The sequence below is a fragment of the Sabethes cyaneus genome, chromosome 2 (assembly GCF_943734655.1).
Source record: "Sabethes cyaneus chromosome 2, idSabCyanKW18_F2, whole genome shotgun sequence".
NCBI lineage: Eukaryota > Metazoa > Arthropoda > Insecta > Diptera > Culicidae > Sabethes > Sabethes cyaneus.
Genome location: NC_071354.1, coordinates 27,162,300 through 27,174,826, shown reverse-complemented (window position 1 = coordinate 27,174,826; position 12,527 = coordinate 27,162,300). Strand labels below are relative to the sequence as shown.

At 38.5% G+C, this 12,527-nt stretch overlaps 1 protein-coding gene across 4 annotated transcripts in view; it reads left to right on the top strand.

Annotated features, from left to right (window-relative positions):
* The window catches only part of LOC128738028 (RNA-binding protein fusilli), a 204,189-nt gene that overhangs the window by 181,872 nt on the left and 9,790 nt on the right, over positions 1 to 12,527 (top strand). For 2 of the 4 annotated variants that reach the window (XM_053832836.1, XM_053832837.1), the window contains exons 8-12: positions 667 to 799; positions 888 to 1,025; positions 1,093 to 1,308; positions 1,487 to 1,729; positions 1,833 to 2,043. In XM_053832836.1, coding sequence (XP_053688811.1) covers positions 667 to 799; positions 888 to 1,025; positions 1,093 to 1,308; positions 1,487 to 1,729; positions 1,833 to 2,043 — 941 coding nt within the window. Of the gene's footprint in view, positions 1 to 666; positions 800 to 887; positions 1,026 to 1,092; positions 1,309 to 1,486; positions 1,730 to 1,832; positions 5,063 to 12,527 lie in introns of those variants that run through there. The other 2 variants (XM_053832834.1, XM_053832835.1) reach the window with 1 other exon arrangement.

Here is a 12,527-nt window from a genome sequence, read left to right as displayed (position 1 = left end):
AAATAGAAAAAAGCAGCGGACCGACGGCAGGTCCTTGTGGTACCCACGCTTACAACTGCAATATTATCATATATCGTGTCAACACCATATTTAAGTGTGTGTCTAATTTTGGACAGTGATAGTGTTTTCTTAAATATCAACGAAATTATTTAAAATCATTTTTATCTACTGGCATTTTATTCAATTGGTTTTCTGTATTTTGCCCTTCGTTTAAAAACTTTCCTATTACATCACTATTGAGTAAGCAGCTAGTGCTTTGAAAACCAGGCATTTTCAACAATCCATTTTTGTATCAGGCCACTGGTCAATCAGGTTTTGATCGCTTGATAAATTTTAATGCAGTATTTTGATAATTAGTTATGGACCATATAATTACAAGCTTCAAACGCATCCATACTGTTTGCATTTCTCGTGCAGTCAAAGGCTGTGTCTTTTTACAATCAGTTTTAAAATACATGCTCGCTTTCTATTTAAAGAAACAAAGAGGTTGTGCTTAACAAATTTAAATTAAAATATTGCACAGAGCATAATTTCACCCATTTTTTGACACCTCCAAAAGCTCCTGCTTTTCAACTATTCCTGTCATCGTATTTTGGCGACTCGATTAACATAACTATTGTTTTTTTCTTTCTTTTCATTAATCTCACTTTTCTCGCACGCGCTCAGAGGTGGCGTAGCACTGTGCTTATCACCGCAGGGACGTCGTAACGGCGAAGCTTTGGTACGGTTCGTTTCGCAAGAGCACCGTGACATGGCGCTAAAACGACACAAGCATCACATCGGCAATCGGTACATCGAGGTAAGTGATAGCTGCTAGCTTATAGCAGAAAGTGTGTGATGACAATGTGAAATTTAATTGGATTTTGATTTTTGATTGATTGTTTTAGGTGTACCGAGCATCCGGCGAGGACTTTTTGGCTGTGGCTGGAGGTGCCTCGAACGAAGCTCAGGCTTTCCTCTCGAAGGGAGCTCAAGTCATCATTCGCATGCGCGGTCTACCGTACGATTGCACTGCGAAGCAGGTGGTAAGTTCGATGCTTTTGAGATATTCGATTTCGATAGGTGCTAACTGAAATGATTCACGGATTTCAGTTGGAATTTTTCGCGAGCGGTGATAACAACTGCTCCGTACTGGACGGTTCCGATGGAATACTGTTTGTGAAGAAACCCGACGGTCGGGCAACCGGAGATGCGTTCGTGCTGTTCGCACAGGAATCGGACGCTTCGAAAGCTCTCTCGAAGCACCGTGAGTCGATCGGGCAGCGTTACATCGAGCTGTTCCGGTCGACCACGGCGGAAGTTCAGCAGGTAAGACTCAATCTAAAAAAAATCGGTTTTAAATCCGCTATTCACTAATCAGTAATATCTGCAAAATTTGTACTAAAACTTTCACGTAAGGATTGGATGGGTAAGAACACAGTGATTAACTAACTAGTTTGTTTGGTGATCTTTATTGGTGAACTGATTTGTTTGTATGTTTTTGTAGGTGCTGAACCGGTCGATGGACCCGAAGACCTACGAGCCACCACAGCCGCCTTTAATAGCCGCCCTACCACCGGTGCAGATGCCTCTTTTACCACAGCACGTCATCACCAGCGGCACCGCGAAGGATTGCATTCGGCTACGTGGGTTGCCGTTTGAAGCCAAAGTGGAACACATTCTGCATTTTCTGGAAGACTTTGCGAAGCACATAGTCTACCAGGGGGTGCATTTGGTGTACAACGCACAGGTAAGAGAAGTTTTAACTATTTTTTTTTATGGGTGCATGTTCGTAAAGCGTAGCCACTATGAGTTAGCAATGTAACATTGGGCGAATGTTTGTCACATCACAGGGTTCCTTCAATGGGGAAGCCTTCATCCAGATGGACTCGGAAGCGGCCGCTTTTCAGTCGGCCCTGCAGAAACACCACAAGAACATGATGTTCGGCAAAAAGCAACGTTACATCGAAGTGTTTCAGTGTTCCGGCGACGATATGAATATGGTCCTGAATGGTGGATTCCAGCAGCCGTCGAGTATTTCGAAACCACCGCTACTGTCACCCGGTATGTTACCACCTGCGCAACAACCACCAACACAAAACCCACAAACACTAGCGCTGTCTCAGCTTCCGTTGACTGTTCCCCCTCCGTTAACCCTATCCATTCCTCCGCCCAGTCCTCAGTTGATCGCACAACAGCAAGCCCACTTTATAGCACAGCAAAGCCTGATGGCTCGACAGGCGGCAGCGGCTGCCGCAGCAGCTCAACAGCAAGAGCAATTCTTCCTGCATAATTTAGCTGTCTATCCAACGCATAGTACGGTCGCTTCTAACGCTTCAGCCGTGTCGCAAACGCCGCCTGCTTATGCGACTGCTAATGCCACCAGTCCGCAGGCGCAGAGCAGTCTTCACATGACCCATGGCCATGCGCCTCCGGCGGCTGTTCAAGGCATGGGCCAAGCAGCTGCTGCCCATTACGCAACGGCGGCCGCTTATCCCACAGCCGGTGGTCAATATCCGCAGTTTGTTTTCATGCCTCGTCAAATGATCAATCCGGGCGGCTTTCCTATGGGTTTTGTCCCGCCCGGTTTAGGTTCCCTGCACTTTCCAGGGGCAGCAACTGCAAACGCCGCTGGGGCAACAACCGGTCTTCAGCAGTCCCCTTTTGCCAGTACGGCCGGGATTCACCATCCCGGTGCACTGGGACACCCTTCAGCCCCTTCGCAGCAGCAACCGGCACAGTCCCAGCATCATGCAGCCGCTCTAACGGCCAATGCTGCTGCAGCTGCTACCAATGCTTTGCTTCCGTCGAGCATTAAACGCTCTTACGATAATGCCTTTCGTGGCGAACAGTCTCCACTAGCAGCGACCGGCGGTTCAAAGCGTCCATTCCACGGCGGCAATCAAGCAGCCGCCGCTGCGGCGGCCACAGCGGCTGCTGCTCTCTACGCCCCCTATTACCATCCACACATGTGAGAAGTAACACTATACATTTAGCATATTTTATTAAATTATCATGTTAACTATATGAATAGTTATCGTGAATAGTTTTAGTACGCAAGTACTAACACACATTACCATTTTTTTGATAGAACTTTTTGCCTTAAATTATGAATTCTATAAAGTTTACTCGTAGTTATAGTTTTTCTAGCAAATAGCGAAATTACATTCCATCCACTGCTAAACCAATGCAGCTATAAATCCGTAAAACACCAAGTGGACCCCAAAAATATGATCGCGCAAGACTCTCTTGAATCGATAGACGCTACTAAACGTACTTATAAGAAGAGATGATTCATATATAAAGTTGATGCATATATTTTTTTAATATTATTATTATTATTGTCATCTTTATTATTCCATTATGATACGGTACTTATAGGCGATAAAAGTTGTGCTAACCAATGCTTCCCAAACTCGAAGCCCCCCCAGTTGTTTTTCCCCACCACCATTTTTTTCGAACGTCCCCCGCTAAAAATTAACCTCATATTGTGCGGGAAGAAGACGTGCAATCCTCCCCCCTCCCTTCCCCCCGCTTCCCTACAATCCATGTGAAGACTGACTGATCAAGGCCGAAAGAAAATAGTATCCTCGCCCCTACTCTCACTCACCCACTCATAAACTCACACATACACACATACAAACCAAACAAATACATACGTTATAACTGCTGCTATGTAAAGGAATTTGCTCTGATTGATCTGTCTACTGGTCCAGCTCTATTGTTTATTATCAAAACACACACATACACAAACAGGGGGTGTCGGGAATGTTGTTATTATTGTTAAGGCGAACGGAGCTATACTAAAGTTCATTGTGAATGAATTGTGCGAGACGAGTGATTTACAAAAAAACACACACACATATGTGACAACTGACAGCTATATTCACTGATATTTTTTTCTGCAATGTTAGTCTTAGTCCATTCCTACCCGGGAATTAGTTAGTGCGTAAAACGATAGATATTTAACTGCATTAAGGATACTTGTGGAGTAATATTTTAACGGCCAATTGTTTCCCTACTACCAACATTCACTCTCTAATACCGGTTAGGCCTCTAATAGGTTGTGCATTGCCAGTAACGGAGCTACACACACGCAAACACACTCTACAATTGCGCATTATTTTTTAGGTTAACATCTCCTGAATTTGATCATTAGACTGTGGTATGACGATATTCATTTTTAGTACAATTAACACATTCCAAAAGGTCACCTAGTTAAGGTGTCCTTACACGACAAACACATTAATTAATGCGCGCAATCACATTTCACTAACACATTCCGTGCAGCAGCGCGCACCGTTAAATAATCGTGATCGATACGAACGAAAACGAAATCCTTGTTTCGTTTTTTGGTTCGGTATTAGGAAAAAGGACAACGCTGCGTAACGATGGATGGTATTAGGCAAGGGTAGGGCTTCAACCGGGAGAGGCACTTTTCGAACATCAAACATAAAAAAACTTTTTATTCCGTACTAAAATGGTTTGATGTTCGATCGACCTTTTAGGAAACGTGCCCCCACGTGCAAGACAGAACGGGAAACTCATGGTTCATTGGCTTTTCCTCACAATTGGTTGTACTTAAGTGTTTATGTTCTTAAATATTTTCATTGTACTGTTAAAGCTCGGTAAGGGGTTACTCTCCATTGTTTTTTTTACCGATATATGCTTTTTGTTTTGATGTCTCTCTATGGTAGAACACAGCAGCTGATGGAAATGCAATTTTTTATATTAATTAAAGAATACTATTTGGTGATCTGCTCTGCTTTGTACAAATCGGAATTCTTCCGTTTGGAGTTTAACCTTTCTGTCTTCCCCGGCTAGGCAAGGTGTGTTTTAAAACGTTTCACACAATGAAAGAGAGAGAAAGAAAGGTTTGCGAAAACAAAAATTAACGTTTAATAGGTTGTTTGTGAATGTTGGTTGTTTTTATTTTTACGTTCTCTGCTCAGCTCAATAGAATATTTTTTTTTTTTTGTATTTTAAATGTGTCTGTGTAAGCGTACGATGTATCAAGTAGAAATAATATTTTCCTTATTTTCATATTTCCTTTTTTTAGTTGATAAGCAAAAGACAAAAAAAACAGAAGACAATTTCCAATTTAATATAATTAATATTAAAATAACAACAAACAAATAACAATGTGGTTACAGTTTTATTTACCATTCACACTTACTCTGCTGTCATCTTTTGCATCACCATTTGTTTCTAGTGGTCGCGGGCAGGGTAGATTTCTACTGTTTTTTTGCGTGAGCAATCGAAAACCGTTGGTGTAGTGTTTGAGCTAAGCTTTGTGCGTGTTGTTTTAATATTTTTTTTTCAACAATGTTAAAGCTAAAACAATTTCATCATGTTTTTTTTCATTTATCATTTGAAAATTTATGTAAGTTGAACTTAAATTGGACTTGAGATTAGAATTACATTTGAAAAGCAAAGCAAGGCCTTGGGCTTAACGTCTTTCTAAAACTTAACACTTCTTTATCGACAGACTTTGCAGCCGGCGGAAGTCGTCGTCGAGGCAAGTGTGTGGTGCATGGAGTGATAGAACTGGGAGAATAAAACTTAATTGGATATTAGACTACCTAACATAAGGGTGCGGCAGTAGTTTAGTTAGTGAAACATTCGGGTATCAACCAAAAGAGCGTGGGTGCGAGTCCCACCTGCCATTGAACGACCCAGTATGTTAGTGGCTTATATATTGAAATTTTCTGGTTCATCCAGTTTACCCTTTTTCGCACCAGACACTTCCTCACTCCCAAAAAAGAATACAGTACAATGACGGGGTTAGTGTAATGATCCTATATTTCACTCTATCTAGCAGCACAGTCCATCCGAGATTCGAACAACGATGACTGGCTTTTTAGACCAGCATCGTCCCTCAAAGCTAACTGGGCGGGTAATTACATTTGGAATTAGACTTGGAATTGGAATTCAAATTGTACTAGAAATTGGAATTGAAATCAGCTTAAATTTGACATTAAATTGAACTTAAAGTTGGAATTAAATTAGACTGAAAAAATTAAAATTGCATGCCATTCGTCTTGAAATTAGACTTGATATTGTATTCGGATATGAATACGTAATTAAAGACAGAGTTTTACTTGAATTAGGATTGATAGTTTGTTTTGTCTTAATCTTGCACATATTTTAGTTCTTTTCTGAACCTTTGTTCTCTTATTTTCCAGTCCCGTTTTCCATTTTTCGTTTCGTGTTATCTTCTTTTCTGTACCGTTTTCTTGAAATTTGCTCTTATTTTTCTTTTTTTCCTTTCGTTTTTCCTCATTTTGGTTTTGCTGTTTTGTGTTTTCTGTTTCATTGTTCCGTTTTTATTCCTTTACTGTCACATTTTTTCCCATTTTAAGTTCTGCGTTTTCTATTGGTTTTCATTCATTTTTTGTGATTTTTCCCCGTTTTCAGGTCTTTTTCCCCTTTTCGATTTCGTCTTTTTCTACTCCTTTCATATCCTTTCCTTCCCGTTTTCCGTCTTTTCTCCTTCATTTTCCTTTTGCCTTTTCAATTTTTTCTCAAATTTATTCACTCTACCTTTTTTTCTTTTTCGTTTTTTTGCCTTTGTTTTTAGTTTTTTCTGCTCGCTAGTTCCTTTTTCTCTTAATTTCGTGTTCTATTTTTTCCCCCTTTTAAGGCCTCATTTTCTTCTTGTGTTTCTGTTTTCTGTTCGTTTTTCGGAATTTTCAGGCTCGTTTTTAACTCTTTTCCTGCCTCATATTTTGTTTTCGATCTTGCTAACTCCTTTATGATTTATTCATTTTCTTCTGGTGTTCTTCGTTCTTCCTCTTATTATGTCTTCTTTTTTTTATTTTCAGTCAGGTCCTTTGTTTCTTCTTCGTTTTATTCCGTCTGTCTTTATTTTCAAATTTTCCCCTCATTTTCCTTTTTTTCTGTTCCCGTTTCTCAATATTTCTCCTCTCTTGTTCTGTTTTTTCCCTTTTCGATCCAATTTGTCCTTACTTTCTTTTTTGCCATCCCTTCTTTTCTTCCATTTTTCTTCTTTTCTCTTTTGTTCTCCCACTTTTCTGTCCAGTCTCTACTTTTTTGCATCATTTTCCCTTTTTTCGCCTCCTTTTCCATTTATCTTTTAACGTATCATTTTCTCTTCCATTCTATCGCGATTTTTCTTTCGTTTTTTTTGTGCCAGTTTTTCTTTTTTCACTGCTCTTTTTCTCTGTCGGTTTACTCTCTTCACGTTATTTTTCTTTTCTTTTGTTTTCTGTTGCATTTGTCCTTTCTTATCTCGTTTTTTTCCTTTTTCTTTCTTGTACTTCCACCTTTTTTGTCTCATCTTCTCTTTGTTTGTTTCGTATTCCCTCCTTTTCTCTCTTGTTCTTCCCAAGCAACAATATGAGTTTTATTATACTCTTATGGTGGTTTTCATGACCAATTTTGGTCTTAAATGCTATAATAAGAGTGTAATAAAACCCAAATTGTTACTTGGGTTACTTTTATTCTGCCCTTTCTTTTTCAATTTGAATTTTTCTGTTGTTTTTCTCTTTTCTCTTACGTTTGCCGTCTCTTTTCTTTCGTTTTTTCTTATGTTTTACTCTTTTCCTATCGCTTGACTTCTTTTTCAGTTTTGTTAGTTCCGTTCTTCCTCTTTTTACGTCCTCCTATTTTGCCTTTTCTGTCACGTTATGTTTTTTTCGTTTCGTTTTATCTCGTTTGTCTTTCATTTTTGTATTTATCTCTCGATTTTGCTCTTTTTCTGTTCTCGTTTCTCAATTTACCTCATTCCATATTTTCTGTTTTTCTCCCTTTTATAACCCGTTTTTCTTCTCTTTTGTCCCATTATTAATCTTTTTCTATCCAATTCTATCCAACGGCATTTATTTCTCATTTTCTTCGTTTCCTTTATCGGTTTTCCTTCTTTCCTCCCATTTTTCTTTCCGTGATGAAGAAAACGGTTTATCGGTTTTCCTTCTTTCATCCCATTTTTCTTTCCGTGATGAAGAAAACGAGGAAAACGAAAAAGAAAAGAAGGAGAACGGAAGGGAAAAGATAAAAAATGGGTGAAAAGAGAAAATCAAGAGGTAAATCAGGACTGAAAATGGCGAAAAACTGAACAAAAGAAGAAGAGAAAGAGGAAATAGCTGGCAGAAAATAGGAAAAATGCGAGTGGAAAAGAATAGTATGAAAAACGAAACAAGTTGAGAGAAGATTGGATAGAAAAGGTAGAAAATCGGGTAGAAAAGAAGGAAAACGAGACAAGTAAGAGAAAATGGAACAGATAACAAAGGGATCAGTTACTTCATTTATCCTTTTTCCTCCCGGTCTCTTTTTCTATTTGTATTTCTTTTACGTCCCATTTCTCGGAATAACTGTCCATTCTGTCACGATTTTTTTTTCATGCCAGAAATTCTTTCTCTCGTGTTTTTATCCTTTTTTGTCCCGTTTGTCCAGGTTTTGTTATCATGAAAATTTTATCATTAAAAGACTAGAAATTGACAAACAAGAAAAAAATATTTCAAAAATTTTCCATGTTACAGAACATAACTTTTCGATTTTTCTTTGGAGTCTTCACTTAACATAAAATTGAAAATCAATAATTTGATTAATTGGTTACCTCGCAGTTGGTCTCGAAATATGCTGACCTAATAAGCTAGTCGTCTTATGTTCGAATTCCGACTGGGAGAGGCTATTATAGTCAAAAGGATCGTAGCAACTGGCCTTGCAATTGTGCTGCACTCTAAGCTGTCTGTGAAGTCTATCGTATAAAAACAGAAGGTCAAGTTTCGATAACGGAATGTAGCACCTAGGCTTTGCTTTTTATAATTAAATGACTTGCAAAATAGACCAAAACGTTTCGGGTTGGGAATCATATGGCAGGTGTGGTCCGCGCTCGATCGGTTGGGACCCGAATGTTTTACTAACTAAACTACTGCCGCCCAGTTATACACGGTAGTCTCATACATAATTTTGTTATTAATACCAATTTCTCCCAATTCTATCATTCCTCCTATTCGCGTCACACACTTCCCCGTGCGACGATATTATTTATGTATAACTGCTCTTTTGTTTCTACCGCCGAGAAAATGGACTGTTATCTACTCGATCAGTGCGATAGAAACAAAGCAGTACGTTGCCGACGGTCGCACGGCAAGTCTCGTATTAACGGGAAACTAGCAGTCATTAACTTTTCGTCGAAAAGCTCAATGTCGGAAGCAGTTTTTGGGCCCAAAAGCGGGATTCTGTTTATAAAAATGTAAATACTGCATTCTTCTTATATATTTTCATAAACAGAATTTCTGTTTTAAACAAAAAAACTGCTTTTGAAATTGGCAGAATCGATGACGCCTAATTTCACCTTAAACCCACTAGCGGGTGTGTTTTTTCTTTTTTATTTACTTATATATAACGCGATCATGCTCATTCTAATATAACGGGGCGGCAGTAGTTTAGTTAGTAAAACATTCGGGTACCAACCGATAGAGCGTGGGTGTGAAACCCATCAGCGATTTGTCCAATTAATCATTCTTCGCATCAGACAATTACTTCTTTTCCAAAATAGTTATGACCGTTTTGACCGCGTATAGTCCTATATGTACAAGTAAATAAGTCTTTCTATCTGAAAATCACTTCAAACATTGAACAATTCCACACAGCTAAGCTCAAACACTACACTCGAATAGAAAACAGCTCGGATTCCTCCTTTTTTTCCTGTTACTTATACTCCTCCTGCTGCTTTCGCAAAGTACACCAATCAAAAAGGGGTTTAGTGCTTGTTGTCAGCCATCTACTACACTGCCCATCATCTACTATGTAATGGTTTTACTTCCGGTCGCGGGTCCGTTGCAACGTGCTGTCGCGTGCTGTCATTGTGGTCGCTCGCTACTGTCGTCCGCGTTCGTAGTTTTTTTTTCTCAATTACTACATATAGACTAGCCTCGTTCTTTCCTAGCACAATAAAAGTAGACCTGGTCGGCGATTAAAAAATACACACTGCCGCTGTTGTTCTTTGTACTATTAACCGACTTCCTATTGTTCACTGCTGCCGCCATTTTCTTCTGTCCCAAGTAACCTTTAAACTATCGCCAAATATCGAAAATTTAAAATCCTAATTCTAGTGCCGAAAAAACAACAACACTAAAGCAGTTTAAAACCAAACCTCATCTAAACCAATTAGCAGCAACCATCGCCTGTCTGTTTATGTGTCGCTAGCTCAAAACTACAACAATCAAAATGGTGAACAGTGTGTGGTGGGAGTTTATTTTACCAACGAATCGCAGCATTTCAAATTAACGGTGTACCGAGATAATGGTGTGTGGTGATCGCGCGCTGAACATAAACAATAATTAGTGGGTCCAAAGCAATCCAATCAATCGCTCCTTTTTATATAATAAAACCTTATGTATCATCCCTTATACATCGTGGTGTTAAAGTATACCTATTATAATATACATATAGAAAGTTGGTTGGATATCTGTGTGCGTGTTATTGCCAATGCCAAAACCAAACTGCAAAGCATATTATGTCTAAAAAAACAAAACTCAAGCGGAAGGATTACTACCACTACCACTACCACATCGCAGCGTGTTTTCTTGGCAGAGTATATTTGGTGGTTTATGGGCAAATTCCTCTATCTTATCATGCAATGGTAACATAATATTATATATAATTTGCATCTACGGTGAGTGTTTTTTTACTTATTTTTATTCGATTTTTGTAACTGTAAACTATACACTAAGTTTTCCATCTCTGATTTTTTTTTGTTTCCTTATTTTGTTCTATCTATTTTGTTTTGTTTTCTTTATCTGTTCTTAATGTCGATACTAATGTTGTTGTTTGTCCACATTCTAACCTTATGTCACAATGCTTTTTGCCTTGTTTTCCTTCTTTTTGTTCCACGCTACTGTCCAAACGGCTTGCTGTGTTCATCAGCAGGCAAGTTCCCACTTTCCGGGTAATTTTTTTTTACTATCGGTAGTTGTAGTCTGACGGGCGATTGTAATAATTTTCATATACATGTGGGTAATGGTCGTAATGATAAACAATCCGGGCAACGAAGTTACAATTAGCAGTTCATGTAATTTGTCTTGCATATGCTTTCTTACATTTCTGTATCTGCAAAAAACAAAATCGACACAAGCGCAATTCGGTACTTGACCTGAATCGATAAGGGTTCTCTCTTTTTGCTCCTAGCGGTTATCTGTGCAATTCAATTAGGTTTAACACATATGGCAGCATGAGATTTAGCTAAGCGTGTATGGTAGTTTTGTTCAAAATGTGGATTTTCAGTGTTATAACAAAACTGTAAGCGGTTTAAAACCAATTGGGCTGGGATGACTGTAGGTTGCTGGATAATAATATGTACATCTCAAGTTACAATTTGAGTCTTTTTACACATTTATGATTGGCCTTTAATGACCAAAATTGTTCATTAAAACCGCAGTAAGAGTGCAATAAAACTTACATTGTTACTTGTGATGAAAAGTTGGACTTTTATCGGGGCATGCATTTTATCTAGTACCAATACGGCGTAGTAAGTAATCTTCATCATGTCCTGCACGTGCTCAACAGGGATTGATCAGCAGAACTTGTTTGGTTTTTATCGTCTATTCTATAAGCTTTGAAACTTTACAATAAGGAATTTTTATTATGAAATATGAACGATATTGCAATGCTTTGCGTTAGTGATGAAAAACCTCCGATTTGTCCTACTGTTACTGTCACTGTTAAAAAGAATCTTATTTATATAAATTTATGTATTTTTATCTTAAATTTGTGTATGATAAAATAATAACCAATATTTTTGATAGTTCACTCTCTCAGCTTTCAATTCGATTTACATTTTTATAACAAAATTTAATATGGAAGGAAGCAATTGTCAGAAGCCTATCAAAAATTTTGGACTTTGTAACTGAAGTCACTCTATTCAATTAAAAAACTAATGAATATCCCAAGCAACAATTTGAGTTTTATTGCACTCTTATGATGGTATTTGTGACCAATTTTGGTCATGAAAACCATCATAAAAGTGCAATAAAACCCTTAGTGTTACTTGGGATAGAAGATATGAAAAATATTGCCATACTTAGCAATTTTTCAGTGATGGGCACTGCTGGAAATTTCGGGAAACAAACAACGACTATTAATTTGCAGTTGGAGATTGGCGAAATTTATGCTTTCATCGAGCTAATTTTGTCGGTTAGTCCGAATCGCCGGGGTCCACCACTGTCATTTTTTATAAAATTAACCCCTTTTATATCAAAATCATAGAAAAGCAAACAAGGTTGCGTGAAAATAATTAGGTTTTCTATTATAAAAAGTTAGTTTACCAGTTTACTTTAAACTCTTCAACAGTTTGCAACAGCAAAACGTTTGCCCCTTATTTTTTTTTGGTCTTCCACTTGAGTGTTCGCTTGATGATGACCCAATATTTCTACATTAGGCGGAGTTCTGACGTGTTAGGTGAGAGTGCTCTGGTCCTTGGGCACCACCGCATATTACGGCTTTTGTTCCGTATTGATAGGATGTCAAGTCTGGCCAAAACAGCACGGAATAGTCGTGTTACTTTAGAAAAGATGGCAAAGGGT